Source organism: Panthera uncia (genome assembly GCF_023721935.1).
Source record: "Panthera uncia isolate 11264 chromosome D3 unlocalized genomic scaffold, Puncia_PCG_1.0 HiC_scaffold_8, whole genome shotgun sequence".
Lineage (NCBI taxonomy): Eukaryota > Metazoa > Chordata > Mammalia > Carnivora > Felidae > Panthera > Panthera uncia.
The window spans coordinates 27167449-27193993 of NW_026057586.1; the positions used below are offsets into that span (position 1 = coordinate 27167449).

Below are 26545 nucleotides of genomic sequence, written 5' to 3' on the forward strand. Positions count from 1 at the left end.
CCGTCCCCACCCTCGCTTCTCCTTCCCAGATTGTCATTGAAGATTTTGGGAACAAGAGAAAATATGACTTCCCTCTTAACCGCTGGCTGGCCTTGGATGAAGATGACGGCAAAATCCAAAGGGATATCTTAGTGGGCGGAGCTGAGACCACAGGTAGAACTGAGAAAGGGGAAGCACGATTGGCTGGTATTTCACTTTCTGCCTGAGGTTCGGTGTTCTCCTTGGTGGGCCTGGAGGCCTGTGATCCAGCAGGAGCCAGCCACTCCTCCTGCTCTTGAAAGTGTTCCGTCCCTTTGTGCTGGAGCCCGAGGCTCTGCTGATGCCAGAGGAGGCGGGGGAGGTGCTCCTGAGCAGATACTAACTTTCAGGGCAGAAGAGATTAGCCACTAGGTGAAGCTGGGATGTGAACTCCTGTTCGCAGTGGATGAGGGTGTGGATTTACTCTTAGCTCCTCTTACTATTGCGTGCTTACTGTATGCCAGGCCCCCTAGGCACTTGACCCGTTTTGTCCCCTTTAACCCTCACAAGGACCCCGTAATATAGAAACTGTTATCATTTCCATTTCACAGAGGAGCAAACTGAGTCACATAGGCATTGAGAGACCTGTCCAAGGTCACGCAGCTGGCAAGTGACAGATCCGGATTCGGGCTGCCACCTTAGTCTCCACCCTGTGCGGATTCCACAGAAAACCCGCACCTCCCAGCACGGGAGTTTGTGGATGTTCCGGAACATCAGTGTCGTGAATGTGCCCATCTGAGAACGTGCTCTGCTGCACAGCATCCTGTTGCTTAGCACTGCACAGAGAAGAGGTCCAAGTCCTGGGGCACAGTATGCAAACTGCTTCATGGTTTGGCTGCAACATATGTGTCAGCTGAATCTTCCAGCATCTTGTGTCACTTCCAGATGCTCACCTGTCTCGCTCCACCTCATCAGCACACCTTTTGCTCTTTCCTGAACCTACACCCCCTTTACCCTCCTTCTGCCTCCTTCTGCCTCATCCACTTGTCTTCTGCTTCTGCTGGGGGGTGGGGGAGGGAGCTTCTCTCCCCTCGCCTGGCCCTCTCCTCATTCGTGGCTTCCCCCACCCCGCCCTGAGCTGCTGGCCTTACTCTTTCTCTCACTTTATCTTTAGAATATCTTTCTCCTCAGCCTGTAATGCCATTTCTCTTCTCTACACTCCTCAAATTCCTGCTCCCTGTCACTCCCTCTGAGCCCTCCCTCCTTCCTGTAGACAGGCACTCCCTCCCTTCCTTTGCACCAGACACTTGGGCAGACCTTGACTGCTATCAGTTAGGAAATCACACGTTCCTTTGCTCCAGCACTTTCCAGCCTTGCACGTTATTTGTAACTGAAGCTTGCATATTATTTACTCAGAAACATAGGAGGGGCGCCTGGGTGGCTCAGTTGGTTAAGCATCGGACTCTTGATCTCAGCTCGGGTCTTAATCTCAGAGTCGTGAGTTCAAGCCCGGTGTTGGGCTCTGCACTGGGCATGAAGCCTACTTAAAACAAAACAAAACAAAACAAAACAAAACAAAACAAAACAAAACAAAACAACAACAAAACCAGATCCCAGAATGGGTCTGCTCTGACCCCTTTAACCATATCACTCTTACTGACCTCCAGTGGTAGAGGAGAAGGAGAAATGTCTGTCAAAGGCTGGGAATTACTGGTAGCCTGGGCCATGGGATTATGTACTGGGTGTGTTTTGGAGAAACAGAGCTGGAGACACCATTTGTTCATCTTCTAGTCTCCCTGAGGCCTTGCATGTAGTAAGCACTCAGCGTTTGTTGAACAAAGGAAGGTGTAAACGTTTCAATGAATCACGCATCCCGTAGCTGCATGTGGCTAGCTCCAAAAGACTTTCAGGATTTTCATTTCCCTGGGTCCGGGGCTAGGGGTGAGGCAGGGGGTGGGGTGGAGGGGTGTGTGCCTGTACGTTATTGCCTTAGACTCCAGAGCAAAATGGAGGGAGGCCAGACCTTAGCAGAGTTTCCTGTCCAGATGCTGGTCTTTGGTGTTTTCTCTTACTCAGTCCCATGTCACAGCTTAATCTCCCTTTGCTGGCTCTTGCCCAGAACTTCATGTCCTCGTCTCACCTCCCGACTGACCAAAACCTCAAATGGCCTGACCACAATGTGCTCTCCTTCCCTCACTCTTTCCTCAACCCAGCACGTCAGGCTCAGACATTAGTGCCCTCTATTAAAAGTTATCTTTTTAAGTTATGAGCAAAAGAGCAAGCAAAATGAATCAGCTAGCCCCGAATATAAATCTCCATTAATGGAGTTGACTATTATAATTAAATCAGACATAACAGAATTCATCCGGCAGCTATTAATAATATGCACATGGTAATTAACATTAATAACAAGTACTATTCTTAGCCAACTCAAATTCCTCCTTCTCTCTGTTAGTTTCTTGTAATCAGGGCTGGCAGCTTCTTAGGGTAATACCTGCAGTTTATTCCTAAACTCAGATACATTGACACACAAACTGAAAAAAGAGCACAAAGCGGAGAGGGGCACTGGATGTCATCTGGGGAAGGAGGACGAGGGGGGAATGAAGACGTGTGGAAGAGGGAGGGCCTAGGGAGGCGGTAGCCAGGGAGGGGAGACTTGGGTGGGATTTTGTAATCAGCTGGCACTAACTCTCTCCTTCCCTGTTGCTTCCACACCAGCTATTTCATATATTGTCACCGTCTTCACTGGGGATGTCCGGGGTGCCGGGACCAAATCCAAAATCTACTTGGTTATGTATGGGGCCAGAGGGAATAAGAACAGTGGGAAAATCTTCTTGGAAGGCGGTGTGTTTGACCGTGGCCGCACAGACATCTTCCACATCGAGTTGGCTGTCCTCCTTAGCCCCCTGAGCCGGGTCTCCATCGGACACGGCAATGTAGGCGTCAACAGAGGCTGGTACTGTGAGAAGGTAAGGGATGCCCAGGGACGGCCCTTTCCTGATTCAACCCCTCTCTTCTTTAACTTGAAAATACAAACTCTGACCTGCTTCCTGCTTCCTGCTTGTGTTGGACCAGCTACAGAGCACATGGGCAATCCCTTTCATTGGGCAATTGGATTGGTAACATGCCCGTCCATCTTGTTCTGCTTATGATCAGGAATGAGGGCTGCACTGTGCACGTATCCAAGGGCCAGACTGCAGGATAGCTTATCCAGAGGTAGTAGTTGATAGTTACAAACTATCCTGATTCTTGGTGTAGTGTTTCACTTCACCTTATAAATCTGTCAATCAGCAAGTATTTTTGAATATATGTTTGCATTGTGGAATACTTCTGCTTTAAAGCATATACTCAATGAAAGTAAACTATAGATAATGATAAGAAAACAAATATACATTTTGTCTACCACCCTACTTAAGAAATACTTTTCCAATACTTTTGAAACTCCACTGTGCCCTTGCCCAATCATAAAATTTTCTTTTCCCCAAAGAGCATACACTATTATGAATTGTTACCTATGTATATATTATTTGTATGCAGCAGTTTTCATTCAACACTGTGCTTTAGACATTCATCTGAATTGGTAACAGAAACTGTAGTTCATCAATTTCACATTCATTGCATTGCATAATCAGTCACCATTTATTTGTTCTTTAATTTACAGACATTTTGGGGTTGTATTTCTTGATATTTGCTAATATAAACAATGTTGCCATGACATTCTTATACATCTTTGTACAAACATCCAGTTGGTTGATAGTATATGTTCAAGTATCTTTTCGTAGCTTGCCTACAATGTTCTTTGAGCAAGGGAAGATTTAATTTAGAAATGCTTTATCCAGGGGCACCTGGGTGGCTCAGTCGGTTAAGTATCTGACTTTGGCTCAGGTCATGATATCATGGTCCACTGTTGGGCTCTGTGCTGACAGCTCAGACCCTGGAGCCTGCTTCGGATTCTGTGGCTCCCTCTCTCTGCCCCTCCCCTGTTCACGCTCTCTCTCTCTCTCTCTCTCTCTCTCTCTCTCTCAAAATAATAAATACAAATTAAAAACAATTTAAAAAACCCTGTAATTCTTTTAAAAATATAGATTCCTTGACTACAATGCAAGTTTACTGAGTCAGAATTTCCAGGTAATTGGGATATTCAGATAATTCTTATCATTAAGGAAGTTTCAGAATCACTGATTTACTAAATAGTAATTCTTTCTCAACTGTTCTAAAAAGGCAATTTAGTCTCATCAAATTCCCCAAATGTATGGTTTTGCCTCTGAGCTTTTTTGTCTGTTCCATTTATTGATTTAATTTTTTCCGACACTGATACAATACTCACTCTCATCATTTCATATCTTTATGTAAGTCTTGGTATCTTCTAGGACAAATTGACTCATCGTATTCATCTTCCTTAGGATTGTATTGATATTCATGGCTCTTAACCCTTCCATAGAAATTTTAGAATTTTCTTGCCAAGTTCCATGAAGAATTATGTTCAACAGAATTCAATTGGATATGTAGATCCATTTGGAAGAATTGATGTCTTTACTAAGTACTTTTTATATGTATGAACATTATGTACCTCTTAAAATTTCGGTCTTCTTTAATATTTAGGTCTTCTTTAATATTTCCCCTTTTTTCCCCTTACTTTAAAAGTTTATTTATTTTGAGAGAGAGTGAGAGAGAAAGCACATGTGTGTGTGAGCCGGAGAGGGGCAGAGAGAGAGGGAGAGAGAGAATCCCAAGCAGGCTCCCTGCTATCAGTGTAGAGCCCAACAAGGGGCTTGATCTCACCAACTATGAGATCATGACCTGAGCCGAAATCAAGAGTTGGATGCTTAACCGACAGAGCCACCCAGGAGACCTAGTGTTTTTCTATAGTTTTATATCTTTCTTGATAAAGATCTTGCGTGTCTTTGTTAGATATATTCATAGAGGGCTTATAATTTTTGTTCCTATTATAAATGATATCAATTTAAAATTATATTTTTAAACTATTTGTTTAAAATAGAAGAAATAGAAATACTCTGTAGAAATAGAAGTACTTTTGTGCATTGAGCTTACAAATAGCCATCTTACTAAACTTTAATTAATTATAATTTGTCTACAGATTTTGGGAGAAGTTTCTTTATAGAAACTTTGTTGTTTGTGAATGGTGACAGTTTGGTTTCTTTCCTTCCAAAGCTTATATTTAATTTTTTTTTTTTTTTTGTATTTGACCACATGAGCAGTACAGTGCTGAACAGTAGGGTTAATAGTAGACATCTTTGTTTTGGTTTTGATTTTACAGGAACTGCTTCTAATTTTCTATTGAGGTAATTATGATTTTTGAGGGGTTTGGTAGATAGTCTTAGATTAGATTAGGAAATCTATTTCTGTATTGTTCAAAGTTTTTATTATTTATTGTTGAATTTTATGTAATGCTTTTTCTGCATTTAATGCTCTAGTCATGAAGCTTTTCTCTTTTACTTGTCAATTTGGTGAATTAGGACTGCATTTTCTAGTGGCAGACCAACTCCGAATTTCTTTAAGACAAACTTGGTCATAAAAGGTTTTAATTTTACATGCTTCTGGAATTGGTTTTCCAGCATTTTATATAGAATTTTTGTGTATATGTTTATGAAGGGCATGGCCCTTATTTTCCTTTCTCCTATAGTCCTTGGCAGGTTTGATCCTGGCATGGAATGAGAAATACTGTCTTTCCTGAAAGAGGGTGTATAAAATTGCAGTGATCTGTCCCTCAAAGTTTGGTTGCAGTCTCTTACAAAATTGTGTGTGTGTGTGTGTGTGTGTGTGTGAGAGAGAGAGAGAGAGAGAGAGAAAGAGAGAGAGAAATTACTGATTTAAAAAGTTGTTGTGTTTGTTTTGCTGGTTATAGAATTATTTAGGCTTTCTATTTCTTCTCGAATGTTTTATTTATTTATTTTTAATTTTTTTAAATGTTTATTTATTTTTGAGAGAGACAGAGACAGAATGCAAATGGGTTAGGGGCAGAGAGAGAGGGAGACACAGAATCCGAAGCAGGCTCCAGGCTCTGAGCTGTCAGCACAGAGCCCGACGCGGGGCTCAAACTCATGAGCCGTGAGATCATGACCTGAGCTCAAGTCAGACGCTCAAACGACTGAGCCACCCAGGCGCCCCATCTTCTCGAATGTTTTAATGAGCTGTATTTTTCTTGGAATTTGTATGTTTATAGGTATCAAATGTATTGGCACTTACAATGTTAGTCTTATACAGCATTCCCTTATCTTTTTAACTTCTGCTGCATCTATAATTATGATCCCCTTTTTATTTCTAACATCATTTGTTCATGCCTTCTTGCTTTTTAAAAATAGCATTCTCACAAAAAGTGTGTTTAGTCGTTTTAAATAATCAACATTTAGCTTTGTTTATAGTCCATTTTATCTCTATTTCCATCTTGTCGGTTTCTGTTCTCTTAATTTCTCTGGGTTTCTGTTGTTGCTATTTTTCTAAATTCTTTTTTTTTTAATGTTTATTTTTGAGAAAGAGCATGTGAGCGGGGAGGTGCAGAGAGAGAGGGAGACAGAGGATCTATAGTGGGCTCTGTGCCAACAGCAGAGTGCCCGATGAAGGGCTCGAACTCACGAACTGTGAGATCATGACCTGATGAGCTGAAGTTGGACTCTCAACCGACTGAGCCACCCAGGGGCCCCATTTATTTTTCTAAATTCTTAAGTTGGATTCTTAGCTCATTAATTTTTAGCCGACTTGTTTTCTCATATAAGCATTTGATACTATAACTTTGCCTCAGAGTAGTGCCCTAGCTGCACCCCACACATTACACTATGGAATATTTTTATTACCATTCAGTTTAATTTTATTGCTTCATTTAAAAATCAACTTTGTTGAGGTATAATTGACATAGAATTATACTGTGCAGTTCTATGAGTTTTGACAAATTCATGTACCATGTAACTATTACCAGAACCGATACACAGAAATTTCCATCACTGCAACCTGTTTCTTGTGCTCCACCCACCCCCATCAGTCTATATGGCTCGAAACACTAACATGATTTCAGTCACTAAAGATTAGAATTGTCTTTCTTAGCATTTAATATAAGTGGAATCATGCAGCGTGCACTCCTGTGTGTGTGTATGCGCACGTGTGTGTGTGACTTCTTTTACTCAGTATAATATTTTTGATATTTATCTGTGTTGTGTTGCATATTAGTAATTTATTATTTTTATCACTAAGTATTATTTCATTGTTAGGGTTTACAAGTTCATTCATCCATTCAACTGTTTGTGTACATTTGGGTCACTTCCAGTTTTTGTTCTTTGTCTGCTATTATGAGCAGAGCTGCTATGAAAAATCATGTACAAGTCTTTGTATGAGCATGTTTTTAATTTTTTTGGGTAAATACCTAAAAGTGGAATATCTGGATCCTATGGTAGATATACACATATCTTTTTAAAGATCTCCCAAGCTGGTTTCAAGTGGCTATACTGTTTTGTATGCCCATCTGATGTATGAGAATTCACTATCGCTTGATATTGTCAATCTTTTATTTATTAGCTATTATAATGGGCATATCATGGTATTTGATTGTGATTTTATTTTATTTTATTTTATTTTATTTTATTTTATTTTATTTTTTCCAACGTTTTTTATTTATTTTTGGGACAGAGAGAGGCAGAGCATGAACGGGGGAGGGGCAGAGAGAGAGGGAGACACAGAATCGGAAACAGGCTCCAGGCTCCGAGCCGTCAGCCCAGAGCCTGACGCGGGGCTCGAACTCACGGACCGCGAGATCGTGACCTGGCTGAAGTCGGACGCTCAACCGACTGCGCCACCCAGGCGCCCCTTGATTGTGATTTTAATTTACATGCCTCTGATTACCACTTACGTTGAACATTATTTTCATGTGGTTATTGGTCATTTGTATATCTTTTGTGAAGTATCTTTTGACTATCTAAATTTTTTTTGTCTTTTCATTACTAATTTATAAGAGCTATTCATATATTCTTGATAGAAGTATTTTGTCAGATATATCTCTATATGTTTGTGGTGTATTAAATATAATCTCCCAAAGTGTGACTTACCTTTTCATTTTCTTTTTTTTTTTTAAGTATATTTATTTATTTTGAGAGAGCAAGAGCGAGCGAGCAAGGGAGGGGCAGAGAGAGAGGGAGAGAATCCCAAGCAGGCTCCACACTGTCAGTGCAGAGCCCCATGTGGGGCTCCATCTCACAAATTGTGAGATCATGAACTGAGCTGAGATCAAGAGTTGGATGCTTAACTGACTGAGCCACCCAGGTGCCCCTCCTTTTCATTTTCAGGACAATGTTTTCTGAAGAGCAGAAACTTTCAATATTGATGAAAGGCAATTTGTCAGCTTTTTCCTTTATGCTTTTTTATTTTTGCTTTATGCTTAGTTATTGTTCTACTTAAAATTTTTCTGTGACCCATTAGCTATTTTGAGGTGTGATTTTTAGGTTTTAAATACATGTTCTTTTGTTGTGTTTTGTTATTTATTTCTAATTTAATATCATTTCAACCAGCAAACATAGTCTGTATGATGCCATTTAAGGAGATTTGAAATTTATTTTACAATGCATGTTCAATTTGCGCATTTGTTCCTAGAGTTGAATTTAAGATTTTGAGTTTATATATTAAATTCAGTTTATTAATACTTTTATTATTTGAATTATCTATTTCCTTACTAGCATTTTATTTGATCTATTAATTACTAAGAAAGATGTGTTGAAATTTCTCACATGAGTGTTAGATATTTCAATTTCTTATGGTAGAGCTAACAGTTTTTGCTCTATATAGTGTGAGGCTATGTTATTAAGTGTGGAGTTACTATAGCCTCTTGGTGAATTAACTAAATCTTTACCATAATCCAGTCTGACACCATCTGTCTTTTAACTGGCAAACTTAGTCCACTTATATTTATTGTACTTTCTGGCATGTTGGTTTTTCTACTTTTATAGTTTTTGTTTCTTTTGGATTGGTTGTTTTTTTCCCTTGATACTAAATTAGAAATTATATTCTATTTCTGGTTTGTGGCAAACCCAAAATTCAGTTACCATCTCTACTTTCTTTTTGGCAAGGACCTTGAAAATCTCTAATGGTAATAACCCTGCATCTGGGCCTCATGCTATTCTCACTTAGTGTTTTAGCTTATTTTAAATTATTTTCAAATCCACACGTGAGATACAGTTGTGTAGAATCACTGTTTAGATTTACCTACATGCTTGCCAGTTTGTTTGCTTGCCATCCCTTCTTGCATCAGAGACCTTATTTCTGGTGTCCATTTTCTTCTTCCTGAAGTTCACACTTTAGAAGTTCCTTTGGTTAGGGTCTGTTGGTGGTGGGCTCTGTTTTTGTTCATTTGGGAAATGTTTTTATTTCATCCTCATTCTTGAAAGATAATTCTGGAGTACAGAATTCTAGATTGAGCTATTTTGCCCCTCCCCTCCCCCAGGCATTTTCTGGCTTCTGTTAGTCTAATTGCTGTCAGCTCTCTTTTCTGTCCTGATGCTCTTATCTTCTTTTTGTCTTTGGCATGCTGGTGCTTCTCTTTGACACATCTAGGTGTCCCGACACATCTAGGTGTCTGTGTATTACTACTTATTCTGCCTGGGACCAGGCTTATGGTAACTAATTCTCAGGGAAGATTATTATTATCTGTCTGGAGCAAAGGCAGAGAAGATAGGATCCCTTTGCAGATGTTCCCCTCTCTACCTTTTTTCTGAGGGAGCAGCTCCTTCAAGTGTTTCTGCTTATTCAGGATTTGTAGTTCATATCCTCCAGTTTGCAAAGCCCAAGGGCTAGCCTCCTGCTTCCAATTGGCTGTTGATTTCCTGATCTCTGAGTGTCTGGTATTGTCTTTTCGCTTTTGGTGCAGCACCAACTTTAGCCTTCACATATACCCATTCTCTTGGCTTCTGCTTACTCTGAATTTTGCTGGCTCTTATGGCCTTTCTGTAACTTCTTGTCAGCTCAACAATGTATATAAAATGATATTTCCTGTTATTTATATGGCCTGTGGGTATTTTGCAGTGGTGAGAGGCTTTTCAGACTACCTTGTTTGTTGGACTACCTATTCCAGAAGTAGAACTTTTAACAAGAATTTTTAAGCACTTATTGTATGCTTAGAGCCATCTTTGGGGGAGCCATAAGGGGTGAGAACATACAACCTCAGCCTTTTAGGAGTTTGCTCCTCCTATTGATCAAACAAGATGAATACACATGTAAAAACTAGAGAGTAATTCAGGAGTAAACTAAGAGGAAGTAATTGCAGGATTTGTTCAGAGGGAAGAAAGAAAGGTTGTTAAATAATTGTTGGTGATTATTACTTTCTGTGCCCCTAGACCACCCTCTGTGGGTGCCCTCCATCTTTGTGTACAGGTAGGTCCACTTCTGAATGCATGGTTGCATAGACTCTTCAGCATAAAAGATGGCGTGCAGTAATGGGTCCCAGGGGACCTCAGCCTTAATAGGAATCCTGAAATTCTCGCTGATGGGTGTAAAAGGCCCCTAACTAATAGGAGTCAAGAGCATTTATGCTTCTGGTACTGACACCAACTAACTCCAAACTTGGGCACTTCATTCCCTTTTCTGGACCTCAGCTTTCCCATATGTTGAATGCATGTTGGGGTAGACTCTATGAATTGCTAACACATTTGTGTCACAGGACTAAAGTGTTTGAGGAGGCTACTGCCTGAGGCTCTGAGACATCATTTATCTCTAGGAAGGAGAGTTTCTCTGGGAGATTGAGGGTGTACACACTCCCCTCCCCGACCCTAATCTTTTATCTTCCTTCCCCTTGGTTATAAGGCAAGGTTTCATATGGCTATGACAGTCATACAGTATTAGTTGAATTCTCAGAGATATCTGGGTATATCTAAGTATAATAATTCAATCCAAGGAAACTATAGTCAATGGTAATAACCATAAACAACTGACAACAAACACCCAGTAAGACAGTAGTTTGTCAAAATGCTTGATCAGCTCTAGAGTCAAATTAGCTTTCAAGTTAAAAAGAAGATAAAGCAGAGAATCTAGCAATGTGAATAGTCAAAATTTCTTGGTTGATAGAAAATCTTGTAGTGTCACAAGAACATTCCTTTGGACATCTCTAATGTGAGTGGCCTAGGCTGGATACACTTCTGAGTTCTAAACTCATGAGTTCAGAATGTGATCAGAGAAAGCATAGGAAAGGTTTAATGAGGCTCAAGCCCCGAAGAGAGCAGTTTGTTTTTGTATTAAATTCCAGATACACATTGCTCTCTATGTGATTGACCTTTTCCCTACAAGACAAATGTAGGGAATTAATGTTGTATTCTAGCTCATTTGGTTTGGTCTGAGGTTTTATGAAGCGCATGAAGAAACACGGGGTTCAAAGAGCGTGTTATATATAGGGGAGGATTCGGGATTTGGGCTGGTAAATTGGAGGACGGATAATACCTACTTGGGAAGACCTCTTGTGGGGGGGGGGGTATTTCTTGGTCGAAGATTTAATGAGGCAGAGAACAGTAAGAGAAGTGCCATTCCTTGAGGAACCTGATGTAGACGACCCATAATATGAAGAGGCTGTCAAACTTTGTAAGGGTCCCAGCCTGGGGACCTGCTGCAGGAGACTCATCTGCCCTCCCAGGTGGTGATTCTGTGCCCCTTCACCGGCATCCAGCAGACCTTCCCTTGCGGCAACTGGCTGGACGAGAAGAAGGTGGACGGGCTGATCGAGAGGCAGCTCTACGAGATGGTGTCTCTCAGGAAGAAGAGGCTAAAAAGTAGGTGCAGGGGCTGCATCAGAGGCTGGTGGCCTTGCAGACAGGGCCAACAGAGGCCAGGATGTCAGACCCCTGGGCAAGAGCTTCACCTCGAAGGAGTCCACTTCTGCTTCTCAGGTCTCCTCTAGAAAGGAAGGGAATGGGCCCCGCAGAGCTCGGTTCTCCAAGATACAGGCTGTGTGCCCGGCATAGAGTTACATACCCGGCACCAAGGCCTAGTACCCCTGTGACCCCAAACTGCATAAGCTGCTGCTGTGAGGGGCTAGATGTTAAACTGAACGGTTTAACACAGTGCACTCTAAATATACAGAGGTGCAGGGTGTCAACTCTTCTCCCTACTTAAAACATACTAGTAGATTTCCACGTTAAAAGGAACATTGAGGTACCCTCTTTCAAATAGCAGGGAATCCTTGGGTTCCTAGTACTGGCACCTGTTAGAGTGGGTTTCTGAGAGTGGGCCACACTTGTGCATGGTCTGTGCTTCATTCCTGAGCTCCTTGGATTTGCTCGCCTTCCCCACTGGTAACACGAAAATCTCTTTTCTTGACCTGTCTCTGCAGAGTTCCCCTGGTCCTTGTGGGTCTGGACGACCGACTTGAAGAAAGCTGGTACCAACTCTCCAATCTTCATCCAGATTTATGGGCAGAAGGGGCGGACGGATGAGATTCTCCTGAATCCCAATAACAAGTGGTTCAAACCAGGCATAATCGAGAAATTTAGGGTAGGAAGGAAGTGTAATGGGCTGGGAGGGATAAAGGAGGAAGGGACATAAGATGTGTTTGTCATGGGGATGGTTTTCTAAGCCAGATTGAATCCAGTTTGAGGACAAAAGGGTGCAATGAGAAGTTCAGCTCCTTGCAAGGGGTGCCAGAGTGATTTATAGGCAAAGTATTGATTGAATGGTGTGCACTTTGGATCTGGCCCTTCACCTGAATCAAACACTCCAGAACCAAACCTGGGGGACAGAAGCAGGTATGAAATGCTCTTGGGGAGCCTAGAATCCTGGGGAATCATAGTAGAACAGAGACCCTGAGCCCGCAGCGTCAAACCACCCCATCTGGAATGAATTAGAAAGGAGCAAATTTAAGGTAAATTGTAAGTTTAACGCTAAATTTCTGGTGCATATTAAACCGGAGCAAGGCTTATTTTGCCAACAGAAGTGTGCTCTGACCTTTAGGTGAGAATGATTTGTAATTTTCAGCTGTCTTCCCAGAGCACCCGCTGGTGCTTCTGTTATGCACTCAGTTCATTGCTCTTCATGTATTTGTCTCCAGGCTAGACTGCCAGCCCCTTTGGGAAAGGGCGTGACTGCTGTATTGATCTTTGTGTCTGTTTCAGTGCCCAGCAGAGTTCTGGGGCTGTGGGCCTGTGCTAATTTACAGGGTTGCCATATGGGTTTTGTTACTGGGAGTTTACTGCTTGCAAGATTTTCTTTATTCTGGATCCTACTGTGGGTCAGTTATTTTTGTTCGATTTCACCAGGGCAGACTGAATCCCGGCGCTACACGGCTATCTTGCCCTCACGTGCCCCTGGTCGCAAGGTCACGAGAGGACAAAGTCTGTGAGGGTGGCTTGAAGCAAAGCCATCCTCACTGCTGAAGAAGTGGCCCAGGGTGGGTACCCTCCAGGGAGGGGGTAAGCTGTGAGGATAAACACATTTCACTTGATTATGTCCACCCAAGGCTTGTTATTTCACCCCATAGATTGAGCTCCCAGATCTTGGCAGGTTTTACAAGATTCGGGCATGGCATGACAGAAGGAGCCCTGGTTCTGGCTGGCATTTAGAGAGGGTGAGATGTGCCATCTTGGGGCTTGGGAGGTGGTTGGGAGAGGAACTCTTTCTAATAACCCTGTCACATAAGTCTGTTGGGAGTGGGGGTGGGTAAGTGTGGGTCTTGAGTTTGGACACACGGGGACTTCCTGAGGGGAGAGGACCCCCAAAGCAGACTAAGGAAATGCACAGGTGTTTAGGAGACTTGCATTGTTCCCCAGTCACCTGGCTGCTGGGCAAGCGTGGGTCTCCAGGGACCAAGAGGGACAAGTGTTAATCTGGCACTCTGCTTTCCACAAAATCCTCTTGACAGGATGGCTGTGGCCTCCCTTAGATGCAATAGCAGAATGGGGCCCCCAGGGCATGGTGTATCTCTGGGACACCCCCTTGCTCACCCAGGACTTCATTCCAGATGACCCTGATGAATACCCTGACCAAGGACAAGTATAACTTCAACTGCAATCGCTGGCTGGATGCCAACGAGGATGACAATGAGATCGTGAGGGAAATGACCGCAGAGGGCCCAACGGTGCGGAGGATAATGGCCAGTGAGTAACCACTATCCTGGGGGAGGCAGCGGAACTCCTCCTCGGTATGTCAACAGGGAGCTGGCCCATGAGGTGGTAGTCTCGTCTGCTGTACCTCATCAGGCCCCCTCCAAATGCCGGGTGAACTTAGTTCTCGGCCTTAAGACTGGCTTGAAGGAGTCATCTCTACGGCATGGTACCAGCGCTCTACGATGGTGGGTGTGGGGGAGCGAGGTGACATTTATGGGTCTTCAGGTGGGCTATGAGGGGATGAGAAGACTCTGCACTGAGCAATGTTTCTCCACAGCCTTCCTGACATTAAAGAAAACATCTTCTTCAAATTATTCATGAAACGCTCCCCCAAAAGGAAGGCTGTATCTGGTGATTGGCTACCCCTGATGAGTCCTCTATTTCTATTTAAGGCCAGTAAGAGAGGGACTAAGCTTTTAATCTGGGGCCCAGGTTCCACATTGAAAGGGGCTAAGGGAGATCATTTTACCTCTAGGTTCTAGTAGCAGAATAGACAGAGACACAGCACATGTCCTGCCTTTGCCCCTGGCAGACATTACTGAGTGATCACAGCATTCTCTCCCATTGAGTCTGAAATGAGTTTCAGCGCTCTCGATATAGCTCCCCAAGCAGACATTAGCAATTGATCAGAATTGGCACTTAAGATGATTAATCTATTTACTATCACTGTGGTAGTCCTTAAGTTTTTAATAGTATAGCAATATTGCAAAATTACGGAGTTAAGAATATATGGAAAACAATGTCACTCATAGTTGCAGTAACCCTTCTAAATATTTGGATAGTGTCACTTCTCAGACATTTGTACATCTAATAGAAGCTCTGTATATGTTTGTTGAATGATTTAAATAGAGGTAAATACTCAAAAACTTAGAAACCCCACATAGCGAATATCAACTACAAAAGCACCCTGTTAGTCTAATTAGGCAGTGCTTGCAATTATGTATCATCTACTTTATGGTTCTTCTTAATTTTTAAATAAAAATGTGACCATAGAATATTTGGGTTCAAGGCCTTTAAAATAGCCTGGTGCAGTTCAGGAAAGTGAGGCGTTCTTGCCCTGATCATACAGTCAGAGAGTCAGACCTAGAGCAAGGTCTCCCACCTCCTGGTTCAGGGTCTACACTCTGTCTTTTCACGTTCAGTAATGTTTTCTGTGGTAACAAGGCAATCATGTCCCTATGGACATGGTCAATAACAGCATTATGCCCCAAATTGAGACTTACTATATAACATGTAGCCCATCAAGGCAGAAATAAACCTGCTCTTATTGGATCTGGCCCCTTTGTGCACCAGAATTGAGCCCGAGAGGAACCAGTGGGGCTGGGGTCTTAGGACTAACCCCTTCCTCAGTCTTTCTAACCAATTCTCACGACTTTAGATCCTCACTCCCTGTTTCTGAAGTGACCCTGCTGCTGTCATTCCTGAGCCTTTTTGCTGGTTGCCTCTCAAATTGCACAAGTGAGAGCTCTGATCAGTTCTCTCTGGTCTGGTAAGTCAGGGCTTCTCAGACTTCCCTGTGCATTATCACCCAGAAGGCTTTTGAAAACACAGCGTGCAGGCCCTCACCTGCAGGGTTTCTGATTCAGGAGGCCTGGGATGGGACCCAGGACCTGTTTGTCTCACAGATTTCTAAGTGGTGGCCCTGCTGCTGGTGAGGAAACACTGTGCTAAGGCATTAATCACCTTTCCAGGGGCTCTCAAGCCCCCAAATTCTTGTTGCCATTGTCTATACTTGTCCCTCTCCCCTAGCTTTATGGATGAAACCATTTTTTGTTTGGTTAAAACTTGAAAATACTGAGAGATTGTCATTTCAGTGAGGTTTTTCTACTTAGAATGCCCCGGATGTTCTTTCCCTCCACCTCCTCCTTACCCTGACTGAAGCCTGGCTTCCCCGTCCATCCGAACCTGTCTTCTCTCCTCACAAACTGTGGGGCCTGGGGGAGGGAGTTCACCTGACTCCCTCTGCACTCTCAGACTTGGGGCTCACACCATCTCACAGTGTTGCCTCTGCCCCCGATCAGTCCCATCTTTTGGTGGCCTCTGCTTACTTTCCTCTTTCGCTGAAGGTGATGTGGTGTGCCCCTCGGTCATTGTCCACACCTCCACCTCCTGCCATTGTTCTGGGGGCAGTGTTGTTAGTCTGCTCGGGCTGCCGTAACAAAATACCACAGACCAGGGGCTTAAACAACAGAAATTACAGTTCTCACAGTTCTAGAGGCTGGAAGTCCTGGATCAAAGTGTCAGCAGGGTTCGGTTCTCCTGAGACCTCTGTCCTTGGCTTGCAGACGGTGGCCTTCTCTCTCTGTCCTGACACGGTCTTCCCTCTGTGTGGTCACGTCTGTGTCCTGATCTCTTCTTCTTATGTGGGCATGAATCGCATTGGATCAGGGCCCACCTGGAGGACCTCATTTTATCTTAATCCCCTCTTTAAAAGCTCTGCCTTCCTATCCTGTCACACTCTGAGGTACTTTGGGTTAGGACTGAAACATATGAATTGGGGAGGGGACTCAATTCAGCCCCACCCCAGACATGCTGATGAGACTCTCTGAGGCCTGTGCCTGGTAATCTGCATTTTAATCAAGCATCCCAAGCAATTTGTTTGCACATCAAGACCTCAGAGCCTCTGTGCTGCTTCTTTCAATGTTCATGTGGAAAATCTCTTCACCCACACCCTGGTCCTCATCCACTTTGCTGATCGCTACCTCTCACCCACTTACCCAGTCCCCTCCGTCCCCGTGCCTCACTCAGGATCAGCCCATGAAGCTCCTCTGAGCAACACGTCCCACCTCTGGCTCAGGCTCCTGCCTCCCAGCCCTCCCATGACCTTGATGGCACTGCACCCTGTCCCGAAACTCCTTCTAGCTCCTTACTCCCAACACTTCTCCTCACCTGTCTCACGGACGTGTGGAGGATGGATTTTCGGGGCGAGTCTCTAAGAAGTCATCAAGGGCAGAGAAAAAGAGGTCCTGGGACTGGGCAAAGATTGGCTAGACTAGAGAGAGGATAAATCCAAGAGAGAGTTTGAAGGTGACTGTGGCAGGACTTGGTGAAAGAATGCCATGGGAACACAGCGGCGAGGTGAACTTTCTGCTCAGGATGTTGGAAAAAACTGTAGATGAGGTGCCATTTGAGCTAGGTGTTCTCTGAATAGGGATGTGACAGATAAGGAGAGATCGTGGCAGGAAGAGCATGTCTGTAGGTTATATATGTAAATGTGCACGTAACATCTTTAAACAGGGTACGAGATGTGGGGCTATCATAGCTGTTGGTTTTTGTCTTCTGTGATGCTGCTAAAGAACCCTTCCAATGAAAAAAGTCTCTAATGAAGAGCTGAATCAAAGAGCTGTCTGTCCTGGCTCTAAAGGCAGTTTGGTGCCTTCTGGGGGTCCTTGGCAGTACTTCTGAGCCCATGTCAACTTGGATTCCTCGCTCCCAGATGTTTTATCTGGCCCACATAAATTTCTCTTGTGCTGGGAACACCCACCCTGGTGTCCTTACAACACCTCTACAGGAACTTGAGTCTCTTTTTTTGGTCTGGATACTTCTCTGTAACAGTAAACAGAGCTGGTGACAAGTGCCACGTCCCCCATTGTATACGGTATAGTGAATAATGTGCAGGGCTTCCTGGCAGTCCCTTAAGTGGAGCGTCTTAGACTCATAAGATAAATCCCAATTTAAAACCAGTTCTCTAACTTTGAAATTGTGTACTCCTGGTTTACTACATACATACATACATACATACATACATACATACATACATACCTACATACATCCTAGGGCCTTTCAAAGAAGCAGTTAATGCCATGTCTGAGGGGGAAAGGCTTTCGGGAGCGGCCTCGCTGACTCACGCAGCCCCGGGACACGGACTAGACACACCGCTTATGATGTATGTGCACCCTGCCCTCCCTCAGGAGCCCGGTGAGATGTAGAAGCAATGCGATCTGCAATCCCTACTGCAGGCCCAGCAGAAGTGATGCCACACCGCTGACGAGTGGGCGGGAGACCACTGGACTCGAGTGCTGAAAATCGAAGCTTCTTGTTAGTCAGTCCGAGCTGTAATTTTTAAATTAAAGTACAAGAGGCTCTGGTAGTATGTACCCATCTGTTGGAAGTCTACGCTGCTGACAGCTAACAATACAGCTAGTTTTAATTGTCCATAGACTTCCTGCCAGGATGGGGCTTGAGGACGGACCTCAATGGCTGGTGGGCTGGGAGGGGCCCCTGGAGAAGATCGGGAGCCTGGAGAACTTCCAGCCAAATGGACCTCAGCGCTCCTGAACAAAGAGGCCTGGAATTCCCAGGTGAAGGGATGGCTGCATTCCCTCATCAGTTTGCTTCTGGGAATTGCCGGGTGGTTACAGCTAAAACTGCAGAACTGTCCATCAGAATTAAGAGTCAGCAAGGCCGCTGTTCCTTCTTCCCGTTTGTGCTTCCCCATTTCAGTACTCACTCCACTTCATGCCGTTCATCCCTCTTGCTGCTCCCAGTTCTGTCACTGGGAGCTAAACACAGAAGCATCAGCTTCACTTACGCAAAGGCTGAAGGTTGAAGACACTTCGTGTTTGCATTTCAGCAGAGGTGACTGGAGAAGGCAGAAAGGCTCTAATAAGTTCAGGGGCTGTGGCCCTGTGAAGAGGCAGCGTAGGGGCAGGATGCTTTTGCTCCCACCCGCCTTGGTTCCAGTGCCCGCCTGTGCCAGCTCTGTGGGCAAGCAGTCATTCTCTGCCTGTCCTTCTAACCAGAGCTTTGGCTACACACACTGTGTCTTCACAGACCCACATGTTTAATGGTCAAATGTGATTTTCAGATGTCTCTACATCTCCAGATAAAAGTGGGTATATTACTGAAAACGTAATGTGTGCATTGACTTTAACTTTTTGGTGATTTGTCACATTCCTGGCATACTTTATCTTCATTTGTAGACGAATCATCAGTGAGTAGTGTCCATTTTTAAAAACAGCAGCTTTATTGCGGTATGATTCACGTCCCATACAATTCACCCCCTTAAAGTGTACAGTTCAGTGGCTTTTAGTATGTTGATAAAATCATGCATCCGTCAGTACTGTCAAATTTCAGAACATTTTCATCACCCCCAGAAGAGACACAATATCCATTAGCAGTCACACTCTCCTCCCTCTACCTCACTCCTCAGACTCTGACAACCAATAATCTATATATTTTTTTTTGTCTCTGTAGATTTGCCTATTCAGGACATTTCATGTGCGTGGAATCATATAACAGGTGACCTTTTGTGTCTGGCTTCCTTCACTTAGCATATTTTCAAGGTCCCTCCACATCACAGCTCCTATTAGTACTTCATTTCTTTTTATTGCTGAGCAATATTTCATTGTACGGATAGATCACATTCAACTGTTGATGGACATTTGGGTTGTTTCTACTTTTTTGGCTATTATGAATAACGCTACTATGAACATTCAGGTACAAGTGTTTGTGTAGACATATCCTTTCACTTCTCTTGGATATACACCCACCAGTGGAATTGCTGGGTTACATGGTTACTCTTTGTTTTACAGAACTGTTTTTCAAAATAGGTGCACCATTTTGCATTCCCATCAGCAATGTGTGAGGGTTCCAATTTCTCCACATCCTTGCCAACGCTTCTTCATTATTCTTTTTTCCAGGTTGTTTTGGCCATTCTGGGTCCTTTTCAGTTCCATATGAATTTTAGAATTGGCTTTTCAATTCTAAAGGATTCTGACAGAGGTTGTATTTTATCTATAGATCCATTTGGGAAGTATTACCATCTTAACAATGTTAAGTCTTCCAATCAGTAAACATGGGATGCTTTTCCAGTTATTTAAATAATCTTTAATTTTTTCAGCAGTAGTATTTTATAGTTTTCAGAGCATAAGTTTCTCACTTGTTTTTTTAAGTTTATTCATGTGTTACTCTTTTTATGCTCTTTTGAAGGGAGATGTTTTATTAATTTCATTCTCAGATTGTTTATTGCAAGAGAATAGAAATATAGTTGACCGAGTATATTAATTTAATACTCTGCAACTTTGATGAACTCATTTATTAGTTCAAATATTTTTTAATGGGATCCTTACGATTTTCTATATATAAGATCATGCCATCCATGAATAGAAATAGTTTTACTTCTTCCTTCCCAATCTGGATGCCTAACTGCCTTGGCTAAAACCTCCAGTACCATAATGAAAACAAATGTTGAAAAGCAAATACCTTTGTCTTATTTTGACCTTAAGGAAAGCATCTGGTCTGTCACCAAAAATTCTGTGTTAGCTGTAGGGTTTCATAGATGACTTTATGGTTTGATAAAGTCCCCTTTTATTCCTAGCTTGTTGATGGTTTTCTTTTTTTGTCATAAAAGAATGTTAGATTTGGGAGCGCCTGGGTAGCTCAGTCGGTTAAGCATCCGACTTCAGCTTGGGTCATGATCTCATGCTTTGTGAGTTCAAGCCCTGCGCTGGGCTCTGTGCTGACAGTTAGGAGCTTGGAGCCTGCTTCAGATTCTGTGTCTCCCTCTCTCTGTCCCTCCCCTGCTCATGCTATGTCTCTCTCTCTCAAAAATAAGTAAACATTAGAAAAAAATTTTTTAAAAAGAATGGTAGATTTTGTCATATTTTTTTTCTGAGCCCATTAAAATGTTCGTTATATTTGTTTTTTATTCTATTGATGATACATTACATTAATTGATTTTCAAAACTTATATCCTTAGGATAAATTCTACTTTGTCAAAGTATATAATTCTTCTTTATGTTGCTGGATTTGGTTTGCTAATATGTTGTTGGGGATTTTTGTATCCATATTCATAAGATATATAGGTCTGTAATTTTCTTTTCTTGTGATATCTGTGTCTGGTTTTGGTATCAGAGTAATGCTGACCTCATAAAATGAGTTGGGAAATATTCCCTCCTGTTCTTTGGAAGAATTTGAGAAGAATTGGTATTGATTCTTCTTTGAATACTTGGTAGAATTCAGTGGTGAAGACATTTATGCCTGAGCTTTACTTTGTGAGTAGTCTTTAGATTACTGATTTAATCTTTTCACTTGTTATACGTTTATTCAGACTGTCTGTTGCTGGTGGCCAGTTCTGGTAGCCATTCTTTTACTTTCATCCTATTTAGGTCTTTGAATCTACAGTGTATCTCTCTATATAGCAGATAGTTAGATCCATTATCAATTTTGCCAATCTCTGTGTAACAGTGTGACTTTTTTTGATATTTGACTGCTGACAACTTTCAAGTTACACTACCCCCCCCCCCCCCCACTTTCTGCCTAATATCTGGGCAATTTGATAAAAAGACTGGATACTTCCTCCCTTAGCACTGGTGGAAAGTTCAAGCCATGCAAGCCCTGACCCCCACAAGGGAACTCTCATCTCTTAATCACCATAAAATCCCAAGCTAGTCATCCTTCCCTGCTGTCTCAAGCCATTTTTGGACCTTCTTGGGAACCTACCATACTCTCCCCAGAACTCATTATGTGAATAATACATCTTATGTTCACTCTTGGTACATGTGTAGTGTCATCAGCCTTGATATCTGAGCAAATATGGGGTGAAAAACCCATCCTGTTTCTGCAGGATGATGACCACACTCTGCCTTTTGATTAAAATATTTAGTCCATTTACACTTAATGTAATTACTGATATGGCAGGATTTATGCCTGCCATTTTGCTATTTGTTTTCTATGTTTCGAATTTTTTTTTGGTTCCTATATTTTTACATTACCACTTTCTTTTGAATTAAATAAATATTTTCTAGAATACTGTTTTGCTTCCCTTGTTTCTTTTAATATATACATTTTTTGTAATTTTTTAATGGTTGCCCAGAGAATTACAACTAACAACTTAATAGCAATCTAGTTCAGATTAGTACCAACTTAATTTCAATAATGTACAAAAACTTTGCTCCGTTGTAGGTTTGTTCTCTTCCCCCTCCTTTGTGCTATACTATCATATAAATTGCATCTTTATACATTTTAAATCCACCAGTGAAGTTTTATATTTACTGCTTTATGCAATTGTCTTTTATAAGGTATGAGAAGAAAATAATTACAATAAAAAATTACATGATACTGTCTATACATTTGCTATGTTGTTACTTTCCCTGGTGCTCTTATTTCTTTGGTTGAATTCAAGTTGCTGTCTAATGTCTAATGTGAAGGACTTCCTTTAAATATTCTTGCAGGACAGGTCAACTAGTGATGAATTTTTTTCACTTTTTGTTTATCTGGGAGTATCTTAATAGCTCCTTCATTTTTAAAAATAGACTTTATTTTTTAGAGCAGTTTTAGGTTTACAGCAAAATTGGGAGGAAGGTATAAAGATTTATCATACTCTCCATTCCCCCATACATGTGTACCCCCTCCATTATCATCATCCCCTACCAGAGTGATACGTTTTGTTATAATTAATGAGCCTACATTGATACACCCTTAGCACCCTGAGTTCATAGGTTACTTGTGGAGCACTCTTGGTACTGTACATTCTACAAATGTTTTGGACCATTTATAATGGTCCAATGGTTTGGAAAAATTTATAATTACATGTATCCACCATTATAGTATTATACAGAGTAATTTCACTGCCCTAAAAAATCCTCTGTGCTCTGTCTCTTCTTCTGTCCCTTCCCTCCTACCCAATCTCTGGCAACCATTGATCTTTTTACTGTCTCCATAGTTTTTCCTTTCCCACCCTAACATTTTTTAACTGCATCCGGACCTTTAATCCACTCATTTTATTATCACCTCTTCTTGTACTTAGTTTTTTCTGTACCTGGATGAGATTGCATGGGCCACCATTATAATCTACCTCTAAACATGCCCTTATCTTTTCTTCCCTTATATCCCTCTATCATGCTTGCCTGGATAACTTTATCCTAGGTAAAGCCAACAAGTGACCTATTCAGTTATTGTAGATTTACTGTAGTACAACATGCAGCCTTGCGAATGGCCTCATTTTATTTTTATTAAAAAAATTTTTGTCTCAAAAATAAATAAACATTAAAAAAAATTAAAAAAAAATAAAAGGGAGAGCCTGGGTGGCTCAGTCGGTTAAGCATCCAACTTCGGCCCAGGTCATGTCTCACACTCCATGAGTTCAAGCCCCATGTCGGGCTCTGTGCTGACAGCTCAGAGCCTGGGGCCTGCTTCGGATTCTGTGTCTCCCTCTCTCTGACCCTCCCTCATTCATGCTTTCTTTCTCTGTTTCAAAAATAAATAAACATTAAAAAAAAATTAAAAAAACATTTTTTTTAATGTTTATTTATTCTTGATAGAGACAGAGCACTAGTGGGGGAGGGGCAGAGACAGAGGGAGGCACAGAGTCTGAAGCAGGCTGCAAGCTCTGAGCTGTCAGCACAGAGCCCAATGGAGGGCTTGAACTCACAAACCATGAGATCATGACCTGAGCCAAAGTTGGGTGCTTAAGTGACTGAGCCACCCAGGCGCCCCAGGACTGGCCTTATTTTAAATTTCTGACTCAGTATATCTCAGTTTGTACTCAAGGCTCTCCCACAACCTGTCACTCCTCTGAGGCTATACCTCTGCCCTCCTTGCAGTCTCTATAGTTTCTTGAACCCTGAAAAATCTAGTCCTTTATCTATGCTCTGGTTATTCTTCTTCTTCCTCTCTAAAGAACTTCACCTTCTCTCCTGCATCATCATTTCTTTTCTCTACAGGATCATTCCCACTTGGTATAATAATCTAGTATCTCACATCTTAAATATTTTATAATAAAGCATCTTTAAACCTAATCCCCACTCCAACTATTATTTCCCTTTTGTATTCCTCTTCACTACAGACTTCTTGAGAGAGGTCTATCCAGGCATCCAGGTGCTGTACCCACTTTCTCACTTCTTTCTCACTCTGTTCAAACTCTTGCTGTAGGGATTCTTCCCTTCCCCCACAATTTCACTGAGGCTGCTCTTGTCCTCAACACAAATCCTTTCCATGTAGCTAAACCAAAGATCACTCTCTATCTTTGGTGGCATTTACTTCTGAAATCATTCCTGCCTTCTCTTGGCTTCAGAGACATGTCCCCCCTGCTTCCGTGGCTGCTTCTCATCTGAGTTGCTAGCTTCTTCTGGGCTTGATCCCTAATGTTGGTGTCCCTCTAATCCTTGTCTACATCCTCTCCATGGGGGATCTCATCTGGTCCCATAGATTTCAGTGGAATCCATTGCCAGTGATGACCAGTCATGCCAACAGTCCTGACTCCCCAGACACACATGCAATTGCCATCTTGGCCTCTCTTTATGAACATCTAATAGACACCACAAATTTATAATGTACAAACAGAACCATTGATCTGTATCTCCAAACCTATCCTTCCCCCTAGGCATCCATACTTCTTATTGGGAACAGTACCCAGTTGCCCAAGCCAAAACCCTAGGAGTCATCCATGATTCCTCTTTCCCTCAATTACTTATCCAACCCATCACCAAGTACTGTTGGTTCTCCCTCAAAAATAGATCTTTAATCTACTGGCTTCTCTCCATCTCCACAGCACCCCAGTCTTAAGCACTCTCCTCTCTTTTCTAGACAACTGTAATTATTCTGTTAACTGGCCTCTTTGATTCACTCCTACAATCAGTTCTCCACATGGCAGCCAGAGTACCGTTTAAAACATAAATCAGATCAAGTTACGTGCTCACTAAAAGTGCTCTAATGACTTCCCATTAGAAAGTCACGCTTTTACCTTGACCTGTCATACCCCCAGTGCTGGCCTTGTCCCCCTTCTGGACTTCATCTAACCCCCCTGCTCCCCTCCCCAAGACATACTAGCCTTCTCTCTGCTGGAACATTTGCTACTCATACCCATCCCCACCCTGGGGCTTCATACTTACCTGTACCCTCTTCTCTCAGAGCTTCCTGTGGTCCGCTCCTGTCATTAGCATTTTGCCAGACATCACCTCCTCGCTGAATCTCTAAATCCTTTACACTCACTCACCACACTCCCCCTCCCCACTTCCATTCCACTTTAGGGCACCCTGCTCCTATGTAATCTTTGTTGCAGACGTAACTCAGAAATTTCCCCGGTTATAATTTGTTATGATTTTACTGTCCATCTTTCCTCTCCACCTGCCCCCTCTCAACTCTGCTGTAACCGTGGGGACAGGAGTCTGTTGGACTTGCTCGCTGCTGATTCCCTGTCCTATCATGATGCCGAACACCGACTGGGCTTCAGTCAACATATACAGGACCAATGAGTGAATGAGTGAGTGAATGAGTGAATGAACTTTGCTTTCTAGCTTATTTGAAGTGAGAAGGGAGGCTGTGATGTGTGGGGATGCAGTCCACCTCCTCCAAGGTACATTTTCAACAGAGAAAGGACCTGCTGCCCCTCCCACGGTGGCTGCATTTTGTGCCTTTCAGTTCTGAAGAAAAGGGGGGCTCAGTTCTGTTTCACAAAGAAAAATTCTCTTACTAGGGAAGACAGGACACATATGAATTGGAGGACAACCTAAGACAAAAGAATCTGCTGGGTTGGATGGAATCAAGTGTCGAAATATTTGAAATCAGACCTGTGGTCCCCAAACACTGCCAACCCCATCAGAGTCTCCTGGGGGAGCATGTAAACAAAGCAGTTTTAGGGATCCCACCTCTGGAGACTAAAATTTGGGAAGCCTAGGTGGGGCACAGGAATCTGCATTCTTCAAGAATTTCCCAGGGGATTCTGATGCTTGACCAGGACTGGGAGCCTCTGGTTTATGTGGGAAGAGGGACGCTGATCCTGGAGTGGGTTGAGTCGGGATTTGTGTAGCTGGGGAGGGAGCAGGGCCAGCCCAAGCAAGACTTGGAGGGAAAGAGGGAGGAGGCACTTAGAGGCAGGAGCAGCAGGGCCAGTGCTGGGAGCAGGGGGTGGCCAGCCACTATGTCCCTTTCTCTACCTGACAGTGGCCCGGTACCGTGTGACCGTGTGCACCGGAGAACTCGAAGGCGCAGGAACCGATGCCAACGTCTACCTGTGCCTTTTTGGCGACGTGGGGGACACCGGGGAGCGGCTGCTCTACAACTGCAGGAACAACACGGACCTGTTTGAGAAGGGCAATGTGAGTGCAGCCATGCCCCTCCCCCGTGCGGCTCAACTGGTCCCAGGTCCCATGCCCTTGTCTTCTGTCTTCCCTTCTCTGCTAAGGTAGAGCTGATATGGGTGCTGGGACCCAGCTGTCAGAGAGGCTTGCTCAAGGGAATGGCGAACTAGCATGCACGGCACCCTCCAGGCTCCTGGGACTGTTCAGCTGGGGCCTGAAGAGCCACCCAGGAGGGGTCATGGTCCCCTCCCCACCTTAAGCATTGAGAAGGGGGCAGAGTAGGAGGACATTTGGGGAAGTATGAGTGGCACCTTTCTTCCCTCAGAGGTGGCCAGGTAGGGAGGAATGCTGGGCACCTTGCGTGTGGACCAGAGGACACAGGCTAGTGGAAAGGTGGGAACTTTGCCTTCTCCGCTCGACATGACCACTGGGGGCACCTTGTCGTTTCCTTTTGAAAGAAAAACCAAGAAAGCACTAAACATGGGA

General features: G+C 43.1%; 1 protein-coding gene across 1 annotated transcript in view; it reads left to right on the forward strand.

Moving 5' to 3' along the window:
* LOXHD1 (lipoxygenase homology PLAT domains 1) overlaps nucleotides 1-26545 on the forward strand; it is a 163209-nt gene that overhangs the window by 53342 nt on the left and 83322 nt on the right. The window contains exons 7-13 of the mRNA XM_049620144.1: nucleotides 30-153; nucleotides 2677-2927; nucleotides 11576-11711; nucleotides 12272-12432; nucleotides 13415-13501; nucleotides 13895-14030; nucleotides 25923-26077. Coding sequence (XP_049476101.1) covers nucleotides 30-153; nucleotides 2677-2927; nucleotides 11576-11711; nucleotides 12272-12432; nucleotides 13415-13501; nucleotides 13895-14030; nucleotides 25923-26077 — 1050 coding nt within the window. The remainder of the gene's footprint in view (nucleotides 1-29; nucleotides 154-2676; nucleotides 2928-11575; nucleotides 11712-12271; nucleotides 12433-13414; nucleotides 13502-13894; nucleotides 14031-25922; nucleotides 26078-26545) is intronic.